The sequence below is a fragment of the Camelus bactrianus genome, chromosome 2, assembly GCF_048773025.1.
Source record: "Camelus bactrianus isolate YW-2024 breed Bactrian camel chromosome 2, ASM4877302v1, whole genome shotgun sequence".
NCBI classification, from domain to species: Eukaryota; Metazoa; Chordata; class Mammalia; order Artiodactyla; family Camelidae; genus Camelus; species Camelus bactrianus.
In genome coordinates, this window is record NC_133540.1 from 18,416,928 (window position 1) to 18,444,498 (window position 27,571).

Sequence of the window (27,571 nt, forward strand, 5' to 3'; positions counted from 1 at the left end):
TGAGATTCCTAGTTAAAAAAAAAAAAAAAAGACAGATTAACAGGAGGAAAAACACCCAGAAGTTTAATAACATGTGTACCACCTGTGTGCATGGGAGACACCCAAGAAACCTGAGTAACTCCCCAAAATGGCCCAAGACACCGCCTCAAAGACCATCTCCAACTAAAGACAAAAGAAGATGTTGGTGGCGGAGGAACTCCAGTTGGTCCAGGGAGACTACCAGGAAAAAACGGTCAAGAAGGGCGTGATTGTCATGCAGACTGAATCCTGTGCCTCCCCCTGGGGTAAGAGTTTTTGGAGATTTAGTCAGCCTCCTCTTCCTGGCGCAGAGAGGGAGACAGCCAAACAAATGGAGATTTTTTTCCCTTATAAATGTAAATGTATTTTATGAAAGACTAACTTCTACTTGGTTTTCAGAGCAGAGTATCTTGTGAAACCTACAGAACATGGTTACTTACAGGAAAAGCTCACTCCCCCGCATGATGTGAGTTGACAGTTTACTAGTGAAGAAATACGTGTATAGGTCCGCAAAACTTTGCTAAGTAATACTGCTCGTCTGAGACTGCTTTCTTAATAAAAAGAAGTCAAGTAGGCGCTCAGTCCAGAGGTAACAGGAAAGCTTTGTATGTTACCCAGGAGCCAAGGGAAGGGGTCCTTGGTAAACAGAAGGCAGAGATTGTACCTGACTCATAACTGTTAAAATAAGACTCTGAGTCTCAGGTAAATTCTATTCAAGGTACTTAAGTAACCCTAAATTAATCCTTTAATATACCGGAGCTTCGCCTTCTTCGTCTTTAAAATGGGGACGAAGCCAAGAAACTTGCCCAGGAATGAACGGAGCGAGGGCCAAGTGCGGTAATGCAGCGACCGCGCTCTGAAACTAAAGTTCTGTACACGTGTTAATTATGCAAAAATATTCAAACAGCATTACCTCCATGATTACATGGCTTTCGTGACTTTGATCAACTTAAGGGCACTTAGAAAGGTCAGGCTTTGAGAAATTGGAAATAAGACTCCAAGATGAAGTCAGATGCCAGCGGACCAGGCCAACGATGAAATCCCAGAAACTGGCTGTCGTCTGCTTTGGTCCAACAGGGGCATTTGTTGTTCCATCACTTTTTGTTGCTAGTGGTCAAAAACGGACAATAAAGGACTGCAGCTCTTTGAATGTTTTTTTTTTCTTCTGGGCCAGCCCTGCCCACCCCCACCCTCCACCCCCGCCCCACCGTCTAGAGCGAGCCTCCGGTGGGGACCGCATCCTTACGCTCAGAATCCCCTCCGGGGCGGGGGCCCGAGACGGCGGACGGTGGGACGTCCTCCCGCGCGGCCGGGGCCCCCGCGCCGTCAGCATCCCGGCCCGCGCCCTGCAGCGCGCCCACCCCGCCGCGGAGCGGACCGTACGGCGCAGGCTCGGCGGCGCGAGCAGGCGCGTCAGCCCATCGCGGGGACGGGCACGCGGACGGGGACGCGGACGGGGATCCGGGCGCAGCCGCTCCCCCCGCAGCGGCGCGTCGGGGCCGGAGCGCCAGTCCTCACGGGGCTGCGGGCGGGCTCCTCAGGCAAGTCGGCTCTGGAGAGGGGCGCGCGGCGCGCGGGGCCGGGGCCGGGGCGCGGGGGCACTGCGGCGGCGGGGCGCGGGGAGGCGGAGGGGGAGGAGGATGCCGGGGGATGTCCGCGCATCCCTGGAGGAGGTGCGGGTCCGCTCGGCTGGAGGCGTGCGGAGAGGCTCGCGGACGTAGCTGGCGTCGTTTTGCCTGCGGGGAGCCCTCAGCCACTGCAGCTGCCCCCTCCGGAAGGTGGGAGGTGACACGGAATTTCTCTCTCCACCCTGCAGACCGCCAGGACGGCCTCCAGTGGTGTCCTGGGGCCGAGTGTGAAGGTGGGCATGGTACCTGCGGCCGCGGGCCAAGGTGTCTGGACCAGATGCCGCCGTGGGAGGGGGCAGGGAGCCCGGTGCTGAGTTGACCGAGGGATGCTGTGGGCCTGGAGTCCCCTCTGTCGTCTTCAGGAGACAGGACCAGGGAGGAAGTCGTGGTTTGCTAGGGGCTGTAAAGGATAAATGTGAGATAATAAGAATTCCTGAGAGGAGGGAGGTGAAAATCGTGACATCGGAGAAGCAAAATTATAAGGGAGAGCTGGGAATGAAGTTAATGTCGAGGGGTAGACGGGGCTCTTACCCTGCAGAAAACAATGAAGGAGTAAGAATTTATGGTTTGGAAGTGAAGGATGCGGAAGAGGTTTAAATATTCCAGTGTATAGGAGATGCTTAAACCGCTTTTTTCTTTCTTTCTTTCTTTCTTTTTTTTTTGTGTGTGTGTGCACCAGACGGACAAGAATATAGTTCTCATTTGAGCTAGGAAAATGCTATTAAAATATGGCCAAGGGGATTATCTGGAGGAGTCTATTTCATATAGTGTTGCCTAGAATTTCTGGAGTCAGAAATTGTCTTTTTGATGATAAATGTTAGTATCATGTGAGGAGGAAAGCTAACTTCAGTCAATATGCACGTTTTAGGGGTAAAAGGTAACTTGCAAATTTAGTGTGTATAAATAGAAACAATTTAGGGAGTGAAACCCTCTGATACTACATTCGCCTTCTATCTCTGTCAATCCTTTAATACTTAGAATTGTCCTTCCCTTTAGAATAGTTTTATTGCTTTGGGGAAAACATACATGCAGATTCAAAGAACAGAGAGCTTTAAAAAAGAAAACAAAAAAATTGAAGTGTACTAGCACAAGGTAACTGTTTCAATACCGTGTTAAACACCCTTCCTGGTATCTTTCTGAGCATATACTGATATATTGTGCAATTCAGTATCAATTTACAATTTTGTATAGTATATAATATATAATACTATATTGTAATAATAATATATGGTATATAAAATTTTATATGATATATATATATATAAACTCTATGATAGAAATTTTGCATACTTACCTTTTATTCCTCTTTGGGGTCTTACTTTCTATAAACCACTATTTAAACTAACTTTTACTACGAAAGTATCACATATTATATAGTGAAGTATACCACACAGGTTTGAGCAGTGAGAATTTTTTTAAAGGCCAAATAGGATTTATGCAAGTAAAAAAATTCACAAACACTATATATGATTATACATGAATGTACATATGATATTTAAAAGTCTAAAAATGGACTTCAGAGGTAGGACTTACAGTTTGTTTTTTTTCCTCCAGAGGAGGAGGAAGAATAGAAAAATCATACTCAGTATAACATATTTAATAAGCTTAAAATATTACAAAGCCCTCATGGTTATGTGGGTTTGGGAGGCATGTGTTTACTGTGAGCAAAGAGAATTTGATGTACAGACGCACTTGTCTGCCGGGTGGTAATGGTCAAACTCCTTAAGGAGTCATAGAGTTAATCATTTGCTTCTGAAAGGTAAACGTTTTCTTGTTCTTTCTTGTAGATTGCGCTCCCGAAAGTTAACTTTTCAAGATGAAGTTTTTACTGGCGGTTGTCTTTTTCCTTTTGATTTCCTCGTGGATTGAAGAAGCCTGTTCTAAGGAGAAGTCCTCAAAGAAAGGGAAGGGGAAAAAGAAGCAGTACCTCTGCCCATCGTAGGTTCTTCCTGTCTTACCTTCTTATCTGGGGAAACGTTACTGCATTTTGCTCAAAATAAGGTGGTTTATTGAGACACGTATCAGCAGAATGCTTCCCATCAGACCATGTACCCGTTTGTTTCATAGGTAGAACGTGACAGAGTGAAGAGTTTGGGAAGGAGAAAGCTAATTCCCAGTTTTATCAAGCTTTGTTCATGCCTTGGGCTTAGGTAATTTGTATACATCTTTTATAAATGTGGAAAAAAGTTACTCTTTCTTGCCCTGAATGTGCAGCTTTAGTTGGATACTGAGATTCTGTATTTTGAGCAAATAGCAGTTCAAAAAGTTGACTAAAAAAATACTCCTAAAAATGCATATTCGTTAAAAAAATCATTAAATCATTAAATTCATTAAAAATTTATTTAAAAATAGCTAAACTATAATTTTAAGGTCTGTTTAATTCATATTAGTGAATGGCAGATGAAAATTCACATGGTAGATCAATTTTCTATTTCAGTATTTTTTTCTTGATAAAAGATTTATATTAGAAAATTAGGATATTTCTCAAAAAATATGTCATTAAATTTGAGGTTACTTGTAAAATTAAAATCTAAATCCAGATCACCCAATTTCCCCTTCCTTCCCAACCCAGAAAAGCAACACCAAAGTTTTATACTTTGGACTCTGTTTTTTTTTTTTTTTTAAATTAAAGTTTAATATTACTGGTGAATAACAGTAGAGAATATCCAATAGTGGGAACAACTGAACAGTGTATAAATATATAACCTTCACAAAATATGTGATTTTAGGTAATAATGTTACAACATATGCAGTGATCTGGAATAAAAATTAATTTGTTGTTACAGTTATGTTTACATTAAGGTTTCTTAAGTACCACATTGATCTCGGGGAATGTTATTCCAGCATCATCACTGTCTACGTGTAGACGATAAGAGTTGCAGAGATGTTCTGTAGGAATTACGGAGGCACATTCTGTGAAGTGTATTTTGTAAAGGAAGGGCATCAGAGGTGGTGTGTCCAAGTCGATATTGGTATGAATATATGAGACCGCAGGTCTGGGGACGGTATCGTGTCCCATATAAAGTCCAGTGTTAAATCAAGCTCACTATTAAGAAATACCTCCTAATTTTCAGCTTTAATCACCCTGCTTATTCTAGTGCTGCACAAGCCGGGGTCAGGGCCAGTCTTCTAGGGGTGGAGAGGACGGTGCGTCTTGCCCGGTGCAGTGTGATGGAGAAGGTTCAGGAATAACCACACCTGCAGCTCTCACGACTCTGCTGATAAAGTGTTGGTGCCACAACCAGGAGATTAGCATTTTAGGGAGCCTGTCATTGTCAGGCCTTACTCTTCCCAAGTGTGAGGACACACTTTCATGTTTTGGATATTCTTTACAGTAACCTTTTTAGTTTTATGTTGGTGTCACTTTATTTTTTAAATTTTTTTGTGGGGGAGAGATAGTTAGGTTTCTTTGTTGGTTTGTTTGTTTATTTATATATTTATGTTTTAATGTAGGTCCTGGGGATTGAACCCAGGACCTCGTGCATCCTAAGCATGCATTCTAACACTGAGCTATAACCTCACTCCCCAATATTTTATTTTATTTTATTATTTAAATTAAATTAAATTAAATTTTTTTAATGGAGGCACTGGGGATTGAACCCAGGACCTCTTGCATGCCAAGCACGCACTCTACCACTGAGCTACACTCCTCCCCCCTTATATTAACCTTTTGTTTGGTAAATGTTGGCATAGTGGCACCAACTACTGTTGTATTTGTCTTGGTGTCATGGTGGTTCTACGTCTGGCGTCAGATCATCTCTGATCAGTCAGGCTTCTCTAGATACGGAAACTGACAGGACACCTGTCTCCTTCCCTCGGTCCCCATCAGACGGCATGAATCCGAGTCTAGAATTTGTCAACAGTTGATCTTATAAGGACCACATGTCTTACAGGAATCTTCTGGAACACGTCCTGTCCCTTCCCAGAACAACCCTACTAAATTGCCTGATGTATAAACTGTATATACTAACAGTGTCTATAGTGAAGGCAGATTTTTAAAGTTAAATCTGGTAGATAAAGAGGGAAACAAAAAAGGTTCTCTTGGCGTGTGTGGAAACCTTCAAGTGGGAGGCGTGGCCCGTATCTGTGAGCCCACATCACAGTGTTTTAGATATGTTGAGTAATTGGTTGAAGTTTTGTCTCTGAAATTTTCTACTGCAGTTTTAAAATCTTTATTATAATACTGTTTGTAACTATGAGACTACATAAAGCTTTATTAACAGTTGTCATGGTGATGCTGCCAAAAATCCACTTATTAAAAAGTAGATGAACTTTGGAGAGTCAGATTTGTCTATATATTTTTTGAGCATTTATTAAGAATTTTGATTTTGTTATCATGGAACTTCTGAAGACTAGGGTTTTCCCTGGCTATTGTTGGATCCATTATATTAAATTTTTTGAACATTGAGATTGGACTCTCAGTTATAATAATGTGCTGTGAAAGAATATACAAATTATTTCTGTCTTAGAGGATGATGCAGTTTGCCCATCTTGCATAAGCTGATTATAAAATATCTTAAGAGGAATATGTGGGGTTACAAAACCCGGAAGTTAGGTACAGACTAGCTTGCACTCCTCAACATGGTGAAATTCTTGCCCAGTGGTATTTTGATTTATTTGGACTTTTTTTTTTTTTTTTTTTTTTTTTTTTTAGTGGAGTTGACGAAGCAACAGGGTTGGATGGATACATGCAGTTAAGTGCTGTGTAAGTGTAGCAAACATGAGCCAAAATTTTCCATTTTCTAACATTTCCCCCCAAAGACTGTAAGTAAGAGGAAAAGTGTTTTTAAATGGAGAAAACAAGAAAAGACTTAGGACCCTCATGTTCTAGGTTGATGTTGAGCTTGAATCAAATTATCAAATTTTCCTGGCTCTTTACTTTTTTTTTTTTGACCTACATTGTTTTGAGAAGCTGGAAAATCGTAAATGGATGCTATCAGGCAGTGTTTTTTGGTATGTAGCTGAAGTACCAGGCTGACAGACCACCTGATAAATTGGATCTCTAAAATTTTAGAAATTTAGTATATATGGCTAAATGCAAGATAAACTTTAGATCAGAAAGTGTTTTTAACTTTTTAACTTTGTATTTCACAGCTTGAATTTGACATTGGCCTTAGTCTATTGGTCTCTCCTCTGATTTTCTATATACTCTGCCTCAGTGGTTTTGCCCACATCTCTGGCTGTAACTCCGTCTCTTCAGCGTTAATGCCTGAGTTTCTCCATCCAGCCCGGTCCTCGCTGAAGAACTCCTTACCCATGCACCCCACGTTTCTAGCTGGTTATCCCGTCTTGATCTTAATTTAAAATGATAAAACCTGAGTTCCGAAGTCCTCCCCGCCTCTCCAAATACAGTGTTTCCGTTTGCAGCAAACGTGATTCCATCACCTGCTTGGCCATCCAAACTCAGATCTTAGGGATTCCCTTGGACCTTCCCTTCCAACCTTAGCTTCTCAAATCCAGTTGTCCCCGAGATGTCTTCATTCAGCCTTCGCCATCTTTGGAGTGTGGCCCTCACTTCCCTCCCACGTGGACACTGCTTTGTCCCCCCACTGCTATGCTCCCCCCACCTTTCTGGTGAGCTCCTTATGAGTCTCTGAGCTCCTTGTCTTCCTCCACCAGTTCGTACGCCACACCCACCCCGCAGTGTGCTTTCTTCAGTCTGCTAAAGTTGTACCAATGCTTAGAGCCCTCTGGGGGACTCCATAGCCTTCTGGATAAGATTCTGATTTCTTGGCATCCGCACACAAAACTCTTGCTGAACTGGCCTCTGACTCCTCCAGCGGTATCTTTCCATCCCAGCCCACGCCCTCACTCAAGTCTCATCCACACTTGCTCTCTCACAGCTCTGCGGTGTCCTTCCCTTCACCAAGATGCCAGACGTTTCCTTCTTTGGTTGGTTAACTCCTGCCTCAGTGGCCTTGCTCAGATCCAGAGCTGTACATGCCACTTACTGTCGACTCCTGCATCTGTACGTCTTGCCCGGATCTCTCTGAAGAACGCCACGCTCATGCGTCCCACATTTTAATCTGACTGTTCCTTCGTGACCGCAGACTCAACTTAAACTCCAACCTTGCTGTCTCCTTTGGGAAGCCTTTCCTAATCCTGACTGTCTGATTTAGATAATCACGCTCTGTGCCTCCCTGGTCTTCTAATTGCCTATCCTGTTTGCAAAGCTATATGGTCACATCAACTGTGATTGTCTGCTTTCCCCACTAGATTGTAAGCTTCTTGAGGGCAGTGTCTCATTGACTTAGTCACCAGAGGTCAACACAGTGCCTGGTACAAAATACACATGCAATAAAAATTTGTTTAAAGAGTGAATACAAACCGCAAGATCTGTGACTCTTGTAAGTCGTTATGTCAGTATTTTGTTATGGTGCTTGGAAATAGCTTACCTGATCTCTATGAACAGGATTTAGACATAGTCTCAATATAGAGAACACTTGGTATTTAACAGCTGGGTAATTAGTCGAGCATCCTCAACCTGGGTGATGTTTCCTGGTGAAATTTCAGCCTTATCGTGTGCCTGTTCAACATCTTATCAATGACCAAAGTAAGACTCTACAGACAAACCATCCAAATTGCAAAGAATGAGATGCTGGAACATACAGCAGCTATGTGAGACAGAATTAGGGTCTAATGGGATCTTGAAGGGCCAAAGTGATGGGCTGAATCTAACAAAATTGTAGTATAAATTGCACTTTGGTTCAGAAATCGCTTCTGCACATGTAGTGTGGGGAAGACAGTTTGGCAGAGCACATTTGGAAAAAAAATATTAGCATAGCAGTCATGATGTAATGAATAATACAATGTATAATATACATGTGTGATACAGATGAGTAGTGATATACTATACGTTTTCATCCGAGTTGTATGTAACTCTCTATATATAGTTACTTAAGAAAGAAAGTGGTGTTTTCATGTTACTAATTCTGTGTTAAGCATAGGACTTTGCTCAAAGGACTCTATTGCTTAAAGCAAGATTTGCAGAGATTTCTGTACCGTGCTGGTCAGTACTTTTAGGGGTGGGAAGTAAGAATAATTGAGACCACCGGAAGTCTGTTTTCTATGTCTGTGAGTCTGCTTCTGTTTTGTAGGTAAGGTCACTTGTGTCCTTTTTTGGGGGTGGTGGGAAGGGATAAACTGGGAATTCGAAAGTTGCACCTCTTGGGGAGAGATGGAAGTGTTAGCTGTCTTGCTTGTGGTCGTGGTTTCGTGGGTGTAGACATCTATCCAAATTAATCAAATTGTTCATTTGAAATATGCGTAGTTTACTGTACAGGAACCATACCACAACAAAGGTGTTTAAAAACAAGAGAATAGTTGAAGTCCTTAAAATAATGCCATATTAGGAAGAGCTGAAGGATCTGAGATGTATGAAAATTATCTTCAATATTTTTGAAAAACTGTGACATAGATGAGGAAGCAGACTTGGTACCACCAGTTCAAAGCAGGACTGTTGAGTAGAAACCAGGTAGAGGGCTATTTTTGGCTTCAGATCAGGAAGAACATTCTAGTAGAGTTCTGCCGGGGAAGGGAGGTTGTGCACTGAGGCCACAGCTCACAGTGGTTACAAGCACTCGACATGGGGGGTTACTTGGCAGGCATGTTTCACAGAAAGTTTGAGCATAGAATAGGTGTTTGGGCCAGATAGCGGTATTTATGGCCATTTCAATTTGTGAGTTTTTTTTTAAGATTCTCTGATTCTAATATATTGTATTTGACGACAGCCTCATGATTAGCCAATAACAGAATGATATGGAAAAACCATCTTTTAAAATTTTTCTCTCCATCCAGATTTAAATAGATCAGCCTTTATTTCTGGTGCATTGCCTTGGAACGCTCTCCCATGTAAGATAAATATATCTTGGTCCAATAATAAGGATTTAAAATTATGCAGTGGTAGAACTTCTTGGAATATCACAAGTATCAGATTTTTTGAATATCTCTTTCAATGCTAGAAAATCTTTTCTGACCTAAACCAACAGAAGAAATATGTCAAGGTACTGTTAGTCTCAAGAAATAATGACTGAGAGATGACAGATATAAATTATCCAGTCAATGCTTTGCATGATTTATAAGGAGAGCACATAGGTTTATGGATTTATATTTTAAGGTCTATTATATATGAATCCAGAACATACTAAAACACACTTTCAGAATTCTTTTTGTTTATAATTGAAGTGCAGTCAGTTACAATGTGTCAGTTTCTGGTGTGCAGCACAATGTCGCAGTCATGCATACACATACATATATTTGTTTTCATATTCTTTTTCATTAAAGATTATTAGAAGATATTGAATATTATTCCCTGTGCTATACAGAAGAAATTTGGTTTTTATCTGTTTTTGTATATAGTGGTTAACATTTGCAAATCTCAAACACCCAAATTTATTGATTGAATTAAAAAATCCAAAACCAAACGGAACTATCTCAACAAAACCCAAAACATTATTTGTCATTTCTCTCTGTGCTCACAGCAGACATAATAACACTTTTTAATATCAAATTTGGCCAGTCTCTAACCTCTGTTGGCAATGCTGCCATTTTTACCATCACTGGATTAGGGAATCTTCTACTATTTGTTGAGGGCTGTTTGAATGTCAAGCATCTGATAGCTTACAATATGTATAACTAATATGCTTACAAGTTACATTCTCCCATTTTTGCCCAGACTTGTATCCTAGGTATAAAGAAGCTTAATCACAAGCCCTTAATTGATTCTTTTTTAAAAAATTTTATTTTATTGAGTTATAGTCAGTTTACAATGTTGTATCAACTTCCAGTGTAGAGCACAAGTTTTCAGTCATACATGAACATACATATATTCATTGTCATATTCTTTTTCACCATGAGCTACCACAAGATCTTGTATGTATTTCCCTGTGCTATACAGTATAAACCTGTTTATCTATTCTATATATACCTGTCAGTATCTACAGATTTTAGACTCCCAGTATGTCCCTTCCCACTCCTCTCCTCCTGGGAACCACAAGTTTGTATTCTATGTCTGAGTCTGTTTCTGTTTTATATTTAAGTTCACTTGTCTTCTTCTCCTCCTGCTCCTTAGATTCCACTTATGAGTGATATCATATGGTATTTTCCTTTCTCTTTCTGGCTTACTTCACTTAGAATGACATTCTCCAGGAACATCCATGTTGCTGCAAATTGCATTATGGTGTCCTTTTTATGGCTGAATAGTATTCCATTGTATAAATATACCACAACTTCTTTATCCAGTCGTCTGTCATTGAGCATTTAGGCTGTCTCCATGTCTTGGCTATTGTAAATAGTGCTGCTGTGAACATTGGGGTGCAGGTGGCTTTTTGAAGTAGGGTTCCTTCTGGATACAAGCCCAGGAGTGGGATTCCTGGGTCACATGGTAAGTCTATTCCCAGTCTTTTGAGGAATCTCCCTACTGTTTCCCACAGTGGCTGCACCAACCTGCATTCCCACCAGCAGTGCAGGGGGGCTCCACAGCCTCCAGCATTTATCAAGATGTTTTATGAGGGCTGCTCTTAGTTATATTAGTGTGGGGTCAGGTTTGCGTGTATTTATTTTATCATCTTAATTATCTTTCCTCCAAATTGTTAATATTCTAGCTTTAAAATCAGGATATAAGAACTTTTGACTCGGGTTCTGTGTGCATACTGGGAAACACTATGACTTCTTTATATTAGTTTATTCACAACCTGAAAAAGTTGTGTGTGTATAAATGTGTTTGATGTCTGTATGAGAAATTTTTTTGACTCCCTCGGAGAGAGATTGTACCATTTAATGGTGGCCCTCGTGCACATCAGTTCTTTGTAGTAAGAATGGTAGGGTTGCTATCAGTGATCAAAGCCATCGTGTGTTGTCTAAGTGTAACGTTAGCCATCTTCTTCCTATTCTGGTTTTCTTACCTACTGTTCATTAGTAGAGTGGATTGATTTTAGTTTAGTCCCAGTTTTTTACTTCCTAGTGAAAATGTTCAAGACAGAGACCTTGGCCGAGAGATGAAAGGCTGACTGGAAAAGGACATGTATACTCTATACAACACATACAACGGAAAATCGCCTGTATTATTATTACCGTAACAGGTCCAGGTCAGATTTTTCATTGTTTAGGTTATGTATTTCTTGCTACCTATTGAACAATTCTAATTAACTGGCGTGCTGTTATTTTGCAATCAGTTGAATTAATGATCTTTTCCCGAATAATTTCCCAGGTTTTGAAATCGGCATCCTCATTATTTTGGACGCTCGGGTGTGGAACGTAAATGGAACCTGTTTTCTCTTAAAATGATCTCCTATGTCCGTCGTGTTCATTGCTCTGCCACTTGCCATCATTTTCAACATACCTGTTACAATCGTTTCCTAATTATTTGCCCTATTTTTTCTCTGCTCATTATTACTCATCTTCCATATTGTTTCCATTTTCATCTTCTTAAAATTAGGTTCCAGACCAGGAAGGTCCTTTTATTGCCTAGTGGATCTGGTGCAGACTCTTCACTCTCATTTTCAGGGGGCTCTTTAATGTACCCGCGGAGGTTTACGGAAGACTGCTGTCTTAGTTTAGAAAGGCTGAGCTCTCCTTGTTTATGATTTAAGCCTGTTTATGTTTAGAATGACAGCTTCCTGCCTAACCTCTGCAGGTCTTACTGGTCCCTCAGGGCTCATCTCATCTTGCCTTATGAGGAACTTCTTAAATGATTAGAAGTTTCCATTGAGAATGAGATTAATTCAAATGAATAGCATGCTGTGGCTGTTTAATACATCAAGGTCTTGGACGCTGATGGAAACGCAGTGTTTAAAGAGGAAACAGTGTTCATTTCACAGTGGGTATCTCATACCCCGAACACCGCGTTGAGTTCTGGTTGCCGTTGTTTACGAGAGTTGGAATTACGTGGGAGTTTGTTCAGAGAATCATGATTGGGGTTGGCAGGAACATGAAAGTCTGTTGCTTAATGGATTGTACGGTGGGTTTTTTTTTTTTTTTTAAAGAATAGATGAGTAGTCACCTCTTGAGTTTTTCTGTAAGATGAACTAGACTTCTTTTGTAAGACCTCAAGTTACAGAGTCAAGACCCAAGAGAGAAACATAGAGGAAGCTATTTCAGCTTTGAAGGCTAGGATATCAGCACCCAAAGGAAAAAAAAATGGAATTCCGTGGGAGGTTCTTTATCAGCAGAGTGATGAGCACAGCTTGGGTAGGGACATCACCCAAATCGAGCATCACTGGGAACTTGCAGAATTTATAAGTTCTTTTCATCCCCGAGATTTCATGAACCTATGACTAGAGCTAAAATTATAGTCCCTTTTCTTGGTCCTTTATGATCCTTTTTGTCCATAGTGGATATTTTGACAATTGATTAGACTTACTATTACTACTCTTTCTATGATGTCTTTTATTTTCTAGTTGAAACATATATATTGGGTTAACTCTCAAATTATAAATGCTTGAGATGAGATGATCTCTCTTGCTGTCTCTCTGCTTTCTTCATAGTATTTACACTTTCATTCAGTAAGAATAAATGAAGCTCTCCTGCAAAGGATTTTGAAGTAGGCAGATGATATATATACACACAAACTTTCAGATACACATATATACATTTTCATATATGTGTAGTTTCATATTCTGCCTATTTCAGACTTCTTTGCATTTGAGCTCTGTTTATGGTTGCTAAATCAAATGGAATGAAACAGGTGACTGGTTATATAAAAAAATCATGAATTAATCTTTTGATGAGTCAGTGGCTCTGTGGGACCATGTTTAGAGGTCACTTCCAACCTCTTCTAAACAAGGTCACCTCTAAACAGGTATTGTTTAAAATTCCCTTGGTCTGTCTGCTTAATCGTGATGGACAAGGCATTGTAATACAGGAGAATTTATTTATGTTAGGAGTATTTATTCTAATACAGGAGCACTGCTGTATCTCAGAACTGTGGCTGTTGGGCTTTGCAACTTTCAAAAAGTTATTTAATTTATCTGGATCTCATTTTTCTCATTTGTATGGGGAAAAGTTTAATCTCAGTAGTCTCCTAATTTCATTCCTTCCTTCCTTCCAGCTGTATATATTATGATGCAGTCACATTTTATTTATGATCATTTTGGTACCTTTATATTCAGGCCAATGGAAAAAGAAGGCACAAAATTCTATTTCTTAAGCAACTTAATTGCTAAGGAATCTGATTTCAGATTTGACTTATCAAGATGTGAGTGTGTAATTGTGCTCCCAAATAAAAGAATGATGTGTGGAATGATGATCGTCCGCGTTCTTAGCTGCATGATTTTTCACAAATTGGGGAATTTGGCTTACAGATTCCTGTTTCCTATCTTTTTTTTCTTTCAGAGGTGAACAATTTCTGTAGTATAGTCAGGAATAGAGTATGGTTGCAGAAGTGTCCCCTACTCGCCTTGTGGTTCTGCCTAAAAAAGGCACATCACTGCTGGGCTCCTGAGAGCAGAGAACTCTTCATAAATGAGGTCCTAGACATTTAATGGAAATTTGCACTTTGAATTCACGCAGCACATTATTCAGACGTATGTGCATACAAATAGCTCCTCTGAGAAATGATGTAAGTATGAAATTGTACTTCTGAGAGCTCTGATTGGAATAACAGCAAAACACTGATTAAATCACTAATAAACTACGTTGGAGAACTTGAAACGTCTGACCTTGATTCGTCCTCATGTAACAAAACAGTGGTAGGAATTCATGATTATTCAGAGGAGCTTACGACCCCGCTCCTGAGAACAACCTGGCAGGAGAGGCTCACCTTTACCGACCTTTACCGAGCGGACGTGCGTCATTCTTCGATCAATGTTGAGCTGTCAGTTACACCGTGGACCAGGCTGACAGGATGATCTGGAGGTCGTACTGCAGCCCTCTTTCATATCATCTGGAAGGTCTATATTTATTGGACCGGAACATCTATAACATTTTTTGGTTTAATTCTACAAATGTTTTTCGGAATCTTTACTGGTTTATTTTGTGTGCTGATCTAGTCTTGGCTGGGTCTTCGCTGGGGTTCCTCAGTCCTCTACTTGGTCCTCAGTGGCTCCATTTTTCTTCTTCCCTGATGAAGCTCGTGGTCCTTCCAGTCTCAGCATCGATAATGAACTCTTACTTAAAAGAAAAAAATAACAGGAGTCACCGGGCAGGAACCCCCCCTTTCCCCAAGCTGCCAGCATCATCAGGCTCTGAGAAAGAGGGACATCCTTTGCTCAGTCCTGTATCCCGTCCCCCACCCACTCTGAGCCCTCCTCCATCACCACACTCTGCTCTCCCAGCATTCAAGCATCTTCTCTTCTTTGGCTCTTTTTCCTAAGGGCTTAAAAATACGCTGTAGGGTTGCCTACCTGAGAAAAACAAACAACAAACAAAAAAACCCCATCGTTTTTATGTTCCTAGTGCGTCAACTTTCTTTCCCATGTGTTCAGTGTCCTACTTAAACCAACAGCCTACGATGGCTCTTTCATTATTTTTTCCTTTTCTTTACTTGAATTTGAGTTACCAAAGTCATATGTCACTGTAGTGACAAGTGACACAATACTTACCGCTTAATCATTCTCCTATAATACTGACTCCTGCCACCATTCTGCTTTTGGTTAAAGATACTTATTTTAGTCCTTTTAAGCAAATCCACTAGATTTCTTTTGAGTCCTGATGTTACTTGACAAGGACTGGTCATGATCTTCTGCGTCCTGAGACGATGTTGGGCCCCACCGGCCCCCTTTCGCCTCCAGCTTTGTGTCTGCGTCTCTGCCTACTCCAGACGAGCCCCCTGCCTGGCTGTTCCCTTTTTGTCTGTCCTGAAATTGTGGCCTTTCTCAGATATTCATATCCTAGGTGTCGCCGGATGTTCCTGCTTGGTCCTTCTAGCTTCTTACTTACCAATTCCCCCGAGTGATTTCTCCTTGTATCTGGGGTTACGCACACATCTTTATCTCTAAGGGTAACTACACTTGTGAGCTCTAGGTGGTTATTTTCCACTTCCTGCTGGACCTCAGAGCTAATACATCACACCAGATCTGCCTTCCAGCTCCGCACCCGCCTTCCGTGAGGAAATGCTGACGCATCTTCCTTCTCTCGGGTACGCTCACCTGGACCGTCTCCTCAGCCACTCATTCGGCTGCTCAGAATTGACTCTTGCATGTGGCCGCTTCTCCCCATCTCAACTGTTGAGGTGCCCGTTAGAGTCTAGCCACTGCACCTTGAGTCGGTCATGGCTGTGACTCCCCCAGACCCCTGACCTCCGTCCTGGCCCCGTTGCTTCAGCTTGTCCAAGGGCGCACTGCTGGCTGGGAGCTGGAGGGCAACTCGGGCTGTCTGATTCCAGGTCCAAGTCTTTTCATGAACTTTCCTGCCACCACGTTTATATTTTAAATTCCTCACCAGTAAGAACACATCCTTCTTTATCTTGGCATATCTTTATCAGTTTGAAGCAACCCTTCAGGTTTACTTGTAGGGTTTTACAGAGACTTAAAACTCATCAAAGTTCTTTCTAAATAACAGAATATGACTTTCTGAGCACACAGACAAAGAATCTTCTTGTTCCTAGGTGTGGGTCCCACCCCATAAAAACTAGCCATTACTTTGATTAATGGTATTCGATTTGGATGTTAGTTACCAATGGAGTTTTATAAATAAGAACTCATTCTGAAGGAGTTGTCAGGAGGCAGTGTGTGATTTATTACTTCTTCCTGCTGCACGTACTCAGACAGTGAGATCTACGAAGGCCTCTCTGCAAAGGAAATGAAGTATAAAAACACATGGTTTTCTGGCTCTGCTTTTAAGAGATAAAAAGCAATAGACCAGTTGTTCAGAGATAGAGAAGTGAATTATCTTTTAAAGACAGTAACAAATTTGGGTACCTGCATTTATTCTTTCTTATAAAGTATGAAATAGACTTAGATTTAACGAATTGATAATTCTAGTGTCTTTTGGTTGCTTTGTGCAATCTCTCTTCACCTATGTATGTGTGCAAACATTTGTGTCTGTCTATGTAAGTGTGTTCACACATAATTAAACACAAAGTTTTTTGTGTGTGTATTGTTTTTAAACATTTTTGAAGTACACTTTGCACACAGAAAAGGGCACTAATGTTAAGTCTACAACTTAAGTGTTCATTAGTACCGTGTGACGAGCACCCAGATCTGGAAACAGAATATTACTGAAACCTGAGAAGCCACTTAATGTCATCTTCCAATTGCTCGCTGCCTTCTCAAAGACTACCATACCGTATATTGTTTGCCTGTTTCTGCATCATATATAAATGGAATAATCCACTAAATATCCGTGATGACTGGCCTCTTTTGCTCATTATAAGATTCACCCCTGGTGCTAAAAGCAGCAGTAGTTCAGTCACTGTCACTGTTACACAAGATTCCATCAGAGAAATCACTGTGCTTTATTTTTCTATTCTACTGTTTGTAGACATTTGTCATGTTTCCAAAGATACACACACACACACACACTCACACACACACACACACACACACACACACACACACACACAGAGACACACACTCTAACAAAGACTTTTTTGGAGAACATATGAAGAACTATAGAAATCATTAAGAAGAAGGCAGACAGCCTAGTCGAATATGAGCAAATGATGGTGGCCAGAAGGCCAACAGGCATATGTGAGATGATCAACTTCACTACTCATCCAGGAAATACAGATTAAAATTATCACACAGCCACCAGAATGGCTAAAATAAACAAAGAAGGGAAATACCAAGTGTGAATGGGAACGTGAGCACAGTTCTCCTACACTGCCGGGGAAAGGTCAAATTGGCATCAACATTTGGTAAACCAGTTGGTAGTATCTACTGAAACTGAAAATTCATATACTCCGTGACCCCGCGCTCCGGTACTAGGTGTGTGCTCAGCAGGTGCGTGGACACCTGTTCCCCACAGTACACGTACAGACATACTCACTATTTGTAGTTACCAAAAATGACATTCATCTTTGTAAGTTTGGATGTGCTTTTCTGATTCAGAGGATTCAAAAGTTTTGAGACTAAAATAATACTGTGTCACTTAGGTGGGGGAACTAGAGCTTTGGTAGGACTGAGGCAGACACAGTTGGCTGGAGTGCGAGTCATGTGAAAAAGGCAACGTTGACACTTGAAGCTGCAATTAAAATATTCATGATAAAGGCAAACTCTTGTTAGTTATTCCCAGAATGACTGCATCAAAATTAGGTAGATAAGGTCAGCTCTGAAGTGTCAATGGAATGGGAGTAGTCCTATAGTTAGATCTAAATAGAAGGTACAGTTCATATTTTCAGTGCATTTATAACATTATAAGTATAATATTATAATAGATTATAAATGTGCCGGATTTCACTAGCCTTAGGGAGGTTTCCAACTTGGAGCAAATAGAAAATGATCTCTTTATGATTCTTAACTGACTTACTGTTTCTTACTTAATTTTTTTTTAAATGAATCATTTACTTCATTCAGTCACTGTTTATTGAGCATCTAAGATGTGCATCACTAACCTTGCCGTTTATTCTGTCCTGGGACACAGATTCAAAGCAAAATATCTTCCAAAGGCGTGAGAATCAACATCTTCTGGTAACGCACCGTCAGCTGCATTTCTCTCACGGTCCACCGTATCAGGCACAGGACCTGTAAACGTGTGTAGCTTGTAAAGGACCGGTGCCCCTGCACCGCACAGGAGGTAACTGGGTCTGGTTCATCATTCTGTCTCCCTGGGTTCCAGAGGATTCATTCACAGACCTTCAGAGGTTGTCTTTCCAGATCCTTGTCTGCTTTGGGGGGCCTATTTCTAAGCAGTATTGCACAAATTACCTTTCAAAAGTGTGTGACATTTTACAGGAAAACCTACTTGGACAGGAATATTAAGATTCAGACTTCCCTGTGGATAGCAGATAAAATGTTTGCAGCCACCTTGCAGGGGAAGGAATAGAATTTGTAAGGCATGAACCGCTACTGTCTTTCACATGTTATTCTAAACGCTTCGTATCAGAAATAAGAACAGTTTGGGGAATAGTTTTTCAAACAGTTTTGGGAATAATTTTTTTTTTTAGTTCTTTATGTAGAAACGATCAATTGCTGCTTCAGTTGTTAATTATGACAAAGAATTTGTATTTAATTAAAAATCCAAGTTATTAATATTCTGATAATGTTCATAAGGATTGAATCTTAGCTCATGTGAAAATTCTTCAATTTCTGCTTGAAAAAATCTGCCTAGCTTATTCATATATTAATAATATCTGCTTATACGAGTTCAAGGTCAACCTTGTGTATTTGAAAGCCTTTTATCCTCAAATTATATCCTGCCAGAATCCAAAATATAGAAATGATAATTGATTATTTGGTATTAAGGACTATTTTTATTCTTTATATTTAACTTTGAGTAAATATTAATGTTGACTTACATAATTACTATGTAAGTAATTCTATAATTTACATACGTTTTCTGTTAGAAATGACCACTGAGGGCAGTTAAAAGTTAGCTTAGTCTATCAGGAATTTGAGGTAGGATTCTTTCTGCCTGTTTTGGCAGAGGTCCCGAAGGCCAGGAACACACATCCACATGGACCAGAGCTGGGTCCGGACCTCTGAAGCGGGTCACGGCCTTGTCACCCCCAGGGCCCCACGGCCCGGTGGCCTCCTAGGGCGAAGGTGGTGAGACAGGAGGTGAGGGAGTTTATTCATACTCCCCCCCAGGTGGGGAGGGGCAGTGTAACATGTGTCCCCTGTCCCAGGGGCTCATGGTCGCTGGGACCTAGGTCCCGGAAAGAGAACTTGAGTCTTGCCTGAGACGCAGATGTGGGTCACGGGAGACAGAGGAGGTGCTGCGTGAAGTTTCCCCAAAGGCCTGGGAGGGGCAGGACCCCACAGCCTGAGCGGAAGGATGATGCCTGGGGCTGGGGGTTGGCATGGGAGTTGTCAGCTGGGGGAAGCCACGGCCGTTCCAAGGTGATGGTGACTGAAATGAGAGCTTCCGGAGCAGGGGATTTGGAGAAACCCACGAAGATGCTGTGAGCGTCGCTGTGCCCCGCCCCCCTGCGCAGCCCTGCCCGAGGAAGGCCCGGCTGGGGGAGGGGCAGGGGGCTCAGCTTTGATTATTTCTGAGTCTCCGGCATCTTCAGGAAGGGAGTGCCTACTTCAGTGGGGTCGAAAGTGCAGGGGGCCTTGTTCCTCCCGAGGGGCTGCACAAGTGGTGGGATCTGCTGGAACCAACCCCGGGCAGTGAAGCCCTCGCCGGTTCTTGGAGCAGGTGGATGGGCACGGGGTTGGCGGGGGGGGGGGGGAATCGGTGTGGGGAGCAGGGTTCCTGTGTCCCTGGGTTCCAGCTCGGCCAATCAGAATTTACGCTGGTTTCCAGCTAATGATTGATTGGGACAAAAAGAGGCGGATCTTTCCCGGTCCAGAGGCCACGCGTCCCGGAGCAGGGAGGCGGGTCACCCCGAGAACCATACTCCTGTTCGTTTCCTCTGACCTCGTGCTGCATTCGCATCTAGGAGACGCATCGTTCTTCAGACATACGGCGACGGATGCTTGAATGAAGATGCGGTCCGAAAGAAATGACCTTCTTGTGTCTCATTACAGATAACTGTACACCTAAGGCACGCTGCAGGCAGAATCCGCTGAGTGCTTGGAGCAGAAGCAGGCTCTTTGGTGGCAGTGCGCTTGCAGAGTGTCGCTCAGTTCATTAGGGTTCCCGACAGTTCCCAAAGCCTCTTTATCCACAGACTGTATGGTTCTTTGGAGTGATTTACCCTAAAGGGCTTTGAAGTTTAAATTACTTGTTTCAGTTTCCAAATTCTGCTCTGGCTTCTCTTTACTTAAGATCTTGTTTTTGAGTTTGGGTTTGTAGTAGCGAGGAAAACAGACCCTTTTCCCAGCTCAGGACTATCAATTTCAAGGGAGCGGTAGGATGAGAGGGTGGATTTGGAAAAGAAGGTGCATGAATTTCCGGTAGGTCTACATGTAAGAAACCAGGATATTCTATATATTTGTGTCTCAAACTGCATATTGGTAACTCTCACGTGGCTTGGAATCACTTTTTTTTTATGAGGAGCTGTCTTACTACGTTTGGAGATGACTTCTCTTCCTCCGCCCTTGACATAAGCTGGGTTACTGTGCGTTGATCTGTGTGTGATAAGAAGTAGGAGGTGCTGTTCCGAGCTCTCTGCGTAAATTACCTAATTTAATTCTGAAAGCAGGGCTTGATGAAAGTGTGGTTTCCCAGGATTATTAGCCCTGTTGACAAAAGAGCTACCTTTTGACAAAAAGAGGCACAGGGGAGAGGTGTCCAGGCCGCACTGCTGATCAGTGCCCAACCAGGATTCAGCCCCAGGTGGCCTGGCCCCGGATTCAGTATGCCTGCTCACTCCTGGGGCCTCTCGTGTCGAGGGCTATGTGCCTCATTCTATTAGATGAGAAGGAGATCTTGCCTTTAATATGTGGTTTAGGAAGGCTCAAATGCTATGGTGATCATTTCAAAATTATAAACCATATAGAAAAAGTGTATATAAAAATACAAGGCCTACTGTACAGCACAGGGAACTATATTCAATATCTTATAATAAGTTATAATGGAAAAGAATATGAAAAAGAATAGATTTTTATATATATATGTATGTACAACTGAATCACTTTGCTGTGCTCCGGAAACTAACAACATTGTAAATCAACTATACTTTAATTAAAAAAATGTAATAATACTAAAAAAGAACCATCTCTAAATTACTAATAATAACTAATACAATTTAAATAGCATGTAAATAGTTGCCAGCCCACTGCAAATTCAAGTTTTGCCTTTTGGAACTTTCTGGAATTTTTTCTCTTCAAGTATTTTCCGCTGGAGGTTGGTTGACTCATGGATACAAATATGACCATGGCCTGTGCTACAAATCTCTTCAATCTTTGTTACACATTTTCACTTTCTTAACAGTGTCTTTTGATGAACTAAAGTGCTTATTTCTAATGACGTCTGGCTCATTCAGTTTTATTAGTGCTTTTGTGTTTGATTTAAGAAATCTTTCTCTGCTGCAAGGTCTTGAAGTAGTCTATTTTGGTGATTTTTCTTGAAGCTTTTATGTTTCACATTTAGTTCTATAATCCACTTCGATTTAATTTTGTGTATGGCAGTGGGTGGGGTCAAGATGCGTTTTTAAAATAGGCACATCCAATGAGAGCAGCACGTTTATGGAAAAGGCTGACCCTGCTCTGCTAAACTGCACTGGGATGTTTCTGTGCCTCAGTTACTGCTGCTCTTTCCTGTCCTGCTGGTCTGGTGCTCCTAGCCTTGTGCATCCCGGTAGCGGGACGCCTGCACAGCCTCTGCTTTGTTCTCCTTCCTCATCGCCTTGGCCACTCTGGGTTCTTTTCATTTCCGTACAAAGATTAGAATCAGCACTTCCATCTTCACACAGATACACACGAAATGCGGGGCTGTTCACTGACACGATACGGACTCAGGCATGTTTCCGATTCTCAGTCAAACATTAAATAAAAAAGTAAGCAACAAACCATATATGGGAAAATTGGCAAAGCCAATAAATGGGGAATGAAGAAATTTATCATAGCGTTGGAATAAGCATCTTGGTGTAAATGTGGCTGGACCTGGGTTCATGGGTATTTGAAACTGCGTCAAATGCAGACGTCAACCCTGAGCAGTGCTCTTTGAGGAATGGGACCTGGAGGCTTTGGGACGCCTGTCTGGTGGTGACCAGGCCATGAGTAGGGGTTGAGCTCCCCAAGGGCAGTGTTTTTTTGCACGTTGTTTTGCGTGTACTTTTCCAAGTTTTCGGGAAATGCCTGGCCCTGCTTCTCACTAAACACTTGTTGAATACTCTCTGTGCAGTATATTCAGAATTGCAATTCTATTTAAATATGGAACCCATGCCAGGGAGAAATAGTTTCAGCTCTCAAAAATTTACATTCAAAGAACATTGCCCTCCCAAAAAAGTGTTAACAAATATTAAATAATATCATGATTGATATTAATCATGATTAATGAATCATTTGGCAACAGTGCTGGGTACTGTATCATAATACCTTTAAAACATCGATTTCAAGATCAGTGATATTGATGTATTTTTGGTTACCTTTAAGGTTCTGAATTGTTTGAAAATACAATTCAGTATATTTCATTTTTTAATCTTTAAGCTGCTCATGTGATAACTTAATTCTTGGCAGGTAAACAAGAAAGTTGTCCTGGGTTGTTGGCTTGGATCTTTTAAGGAAGACCTGAAATCTGTCTGATTCAGTTTTCTTTCACCCTTGATTTAGATTCCATCGATTCCTGTTTTGGGGGGGGAATCTGAAATTGCGATTATTTCACATTTTTCCACTCAACTGAATCTTTCACCTCCTTAGGTTTTACATCACAGACAAATGTAAAGGAAAATGGCAACGTGTCGCTGCGACCCACACCTGTTTCTAATCACTTCTGCTTTTCTGGCGTTGATATAATCAAACTCTTCTCTTGGGGGGCAGGTGGTAACAAAAGTAGATTTATTTTATTAATTTTCGAAGTAGAAGTATTTAGGAACACGATCCAATGACGTTTTGTCCAGCTCGTGTTTACTTTTTATCTCTTCATTTGCTAGATTTTCATTAGAAGAAAGCCAGGAAATTAAATTTTGTCTTCAAATATTAGCTATGTAAATAGCTCAAATAATCAGCTGCTTTGGTTAAAAAAAAAAACTAATAATTTTGGCTGGTTTTTTCCTTTACACTAAATTGAGCAATAACTCAGTTAAAACATGTTGTATGTGTACATACAGTTCAGATTTTCCTTTTTGGAGGGTTGTCGCTGGAAATTGTGTGGTTTCTTTTAATGAGAAAGATTTTCATTGTGGCAAGAACAGTGAACAAGAGATCTACTCCCTTTCACAGATTTTTGTTCACAACCCAGTGTTGTTGACTCCAGGGACCATGTTGCATAGCAGATCTCTAGAATTTACTCATCTTGCATAACTGACACTTTATATCTTTTGATGTACAACTCTGATATCCCCCTCACTCCAGCCAACCACCATTGTTCCCTTTGCTTCTCCAGGTGTGGCTATTTCAGATTCCTCATACACGTGGAATCATGCAGTATCGGTGCTTCTGTCCCTGGATTGTATCACTCAGTGTTGTAATGCCCTTCAGGTCTATCCACGTGGCCGTGTGTTGCAGGATTTCCTTTTGCAGGGCTGAGTAGTATTCCAGTGTAGGTATAGACCGCCTCTTTTGGAATCCATCCATCTGTCAGTGGACATTGGGTTGTTTGTACATGGCGGTGACTGTGAAGAAGGCTGCAGTGACCCTGGGAGTGCAGGGACAGGAAGGGGCTGGGGCTGACAGCTCAAAGCTGTGCACTAAGGGGGCGGGAGTAGCCTTGGCCAGTGCCCCTTGGTCTGGCCATAGATTTGTTCTCGGGCGTCCCCAGGGCATGGGCATCTGCAGCCCCGTCACTGTCCTAGGACAGGTGAGCTAGAAGCTGGTCCCTGGCGTGGCCCCTGGAGGAGCTGGGAGGTTGGTAGGACTCTTTCCCTGCTCTCTCTCTCGTACATATTGTGCTGGGGGATGAGGTTTGTGGCCAGATGGTGTCTCTGCTTCTCCCACTGGTTTCATTGCCACTGGTTCAGTGTGGACGCCTCTCAGCGAGTTTCTGGATGTCTCACAAAAAGGGTGGATCCGTGCCTTGCTACTGGGTCGGTGTGTCCAGGGAGGAGGGAGGGTCTGGAATTCCCTGTTCCATCCGGCAGATGTCACTCCCGATCACGCGTTTCCTTCCATCTCCCTCCCTACTGCTCACCATCCAGTCCACTCCAACCTGGCTTCTGCCCCGTCTCAGCTGAAAAACAGCTCTCCCTTGGCGGCGCCCTGCGGGGGGTTTTCAGTCCTCATCTTACCCGCCCCTCAGCAGCATTTGGTCCTGTGAACAGCCCTTCCATCAAGTGTTCGTTTCCCCGGAGTTCTTGTTGACGTCACACACTTCCGGGTTCCCTCCTCCTTCCCGGGCAGTTTATTCTTTGTCTTAACTATTGGCTGATCTTCCTCCAGCTGCTCGTTAAATGTTGGGGTTCCTCACGTTTCTGTGCCACATCCTTTTGTCACCGGAAGCTTTCCTTTCTGACAAGTGATTTGTCTAACCGTTAAAATCCTCCTCCACGTGGGTGCAAGTGGAAGACTCACCTGTGAGGACGTGGGTGTGTGCAGACTTGGAGCAGCGGATTGTCACAAGCTCCAGCCTTCGCGTGTGTTCAGAATGGCAGTTCCACGTGATTGTGTACAGACTTCGCCTCTGGTTAAGGCTGTGGATTTTGGAACAAGAAAGTGTGATTGCCTCTCCTGAATCTTTTAGCTTCTTGCCTATTCTATTTATTTATTTGTTTGTATGTTTGTTTGTTTGTTTATTAGAGCACTTTTAGATTCACAGCAGAATTGAGAGGAAGGTACAGAGATTCCCCATTCCCTTTGCCCCTTTAACAGCTTACCTCCTCATCATCAGCTCCCCCACCAAATGGTACATTTGTTACAGTCAGTGAACCCACGTTGTAATCACTCAAAGTCCATAGCTTGTATGAGGGTTCACTCTTGGTGTTGGATGTTCTGTGGGTTTGGACAATTGTGTAAAGACATGAATCCATCATTATGATGTCATAGAGAGTATTTTCACTGCCCTAAAAGTCCTCTGTGCTCTGACTATACAACTTCCAACCCGGCAGCTGCTGGTCTTTTTTATGGTCTCTGTGTTTTCACCTTTTCCAGAATGTCACTGTACTATACTGTGCACCCTTTTCAGATTGGCTTCTTTCTTTCTTTTTAAACTTTATCTTATTGAGTTATAGTCATTTTACAATGTTGTGTCAAATTCCAGTGTAGAGCACAATTTTTCAGTTACACATGAACACACATAAATTCATTGTCACATTCTCTTTTGCCGTGAGCCACCACAAGATCTTGTATATATTTCCCTGTGCTATACAGTATAATCTTGTTGATCTATTCTACATTTTGAAATCCCAGTCTGTCCCTTCCCACCCCCCGCCCCCTTGGCAACCACAAGTTTGTGTTCTATGTCTATGAGTCTGTTTCTGTTTTGTATTTATATTTTGTTTTTGTTTTTTTTTTTAAGATTCCACATATGAGCGATCTCATATAGTATTTTTCTTTCTCCTTCTGGCTTACTTCTCTTAGAACAGATTGGCTTCTTTCACTTAGAAATACGCATTTCTGTTTCCTCCATGTCTTCTCCTGCCTTGATAGCTCATTTTGTTTTAGTGCTGCATAATGTTCCATTGTCTGCATGGACCATGCTTTACTGACCCATTCGCTCACTGAAGGACATCTTGGTTACTTCCAAGTTTTGGCAATTATGCGTAAAGCTGCCGTAAACATTCATGAACAGGTTTTTGTGTGGACATACGTCTTCAGCCGCTTTGGGGAGCTACCAAGGAGTGTGATTGCTGGAGCATGTAGTGCGAGTACGTTTCATTTCATAAGAAGCCACCAAACTGTCTTCTAAAGTGGCTGTACCATTTTCCTTTCTCACCAGCAGTGAATACGGGTTCCTCTTTCTTCACAACCTCCCCAGCATTTGGGATGTCAGTCTTCTGGAGTTCGGTCATTCTAATAGGTGTGCAGTGGTGTCCAATTTTTTTTTTTAAAGTTGCATTCCCTTGGTGACATATGATATGGAACATCTTTTCATATGTTTATTTGCCAACCATATATCTTCTTTGGTGAGGTGTCTGTTATAGTTTTTGGCTCTCTCCTCTTTTTATTTCCCTCAAATAAACTTTTAAAAAATTTTAGAACAGGTTTAGATTTACAGAAGAACTGTCAAAATTGATATAGAGCTGTCAGTATGCTGCATCTGGTTTCCCCTGTTATTAACATCTTTCACTAGTGTGGTGCATTTCTACTAGAGAACCAGTATTGATAGATTGTTATTAACTAGAATCTGTACTTTATTTAGCTTCCTTAGTTTTTACCTAATGTCCTTTTCTGTTCCAGAGCCCCGTTCAGGACGCACTCTCCATCTAGTCCTCACGTTTCCTTAGGCTCCTCTTGGCTGTGACAGCTTCTCAGACTTCCTTTGCTTTTCATGACTGCCAGTTTTAAGGAGTTCTGGTCAGGTATTTTGAAGAATGTCACTCCACTGGGATTGTTTTATGTCTTTGATTTTATTTTATTTTTTCATTTTATTTTTATTGAAGCATAGTTGATTTACAATGTTAGTTTCAGGTGTACAGCAAAGCGATTCAGTCATACATCTACATACATTTTTTTTTTTCAGATTATTTCCTATTATAGGTTATTACAAGATACTGAGTATAGTTCCCTGTGCTATAAGTAGGTCCTTGTTTTTATTTATTTTGTGTGTAGTAGTGTGTATATGTTAATCTCCATTGCGATTTGTCTGATGTTTAGTCATGATAAGATTGCAGTTTTGAGTTTAGGGGAGGAAAAACACAGGCTTAAAGCCGACATTCTCATCACAGTGTATTAGAAGTACACAGACTCCACATGGCATCACCTGGTTAAGAGGCCAAGGTTAAGAGTTTAACCTCACCCACCTGGCTCAGGTGGTGGTTGTCAGGTTTCTCCAGTGGCAAGGCCACTGCTTTCCCCTTTCCAAATGGTGCTCTTTGGAAGGAAGTCACCTCCCACGGCTCATACGAAGGAGGGGGAGTGAGACCCGAGGGTCTGTGCTGATTTTTGGACTTCTGCTTGGGAGGTTTGTCTGTCCTCTAGCATTTATTTATTCAGTCCGTTCGTTTTATTTACATCTTTATTGACTCATGGATTTTTATTTTATACTTTAGATTATAACCCAGTACGACTTTATTTTATTGCTCAAATCATTCTAGATTTGGCCACAGGGACCTCTTTCAGTTGGCTCCTGCGTCCCTTTGACATAGTTCCATCAGCTTTAAAGAAAAAAAATCTTCTCTTATCTCA

At 41.7% G+C, this 27,571-nt stretch overlaps 1 protein-coding gene across 2 annotated transcripts in view; it reads left to right on the top strand.

Moving 5' to 3' along the window:
- The first annotated feature begins 1,434 nt into the window (after positions 1-1,434).
- Positions 1,435-27,571, top strand: part of GLRB (glycine receptor beta) — a 72,359-nt gene continuing 46,222 nt past the window's right edge. Inside the window, exons 1-2 of one of the 2 annotated variants that reach the window (XM_074376599.1) lie at positions 1,435-1,559; positions 3,434-3,584. In XM_074376599.1, the coding sequence (XP_074232700.1) occupies positions 3,463-3,584 (122 nt within the window). In that variant the 5' untranslated portion in view covers positions 1,435-1,559; positions 3,434-3,462. Of the gene's footprint in view, positions 1,560-1,629; positions 1,880-3,433; positions 3,585-27,571 lie in introns of those variants that run through there. The other variant, XM_010955486.3, reaches the window with a different exon arrangement.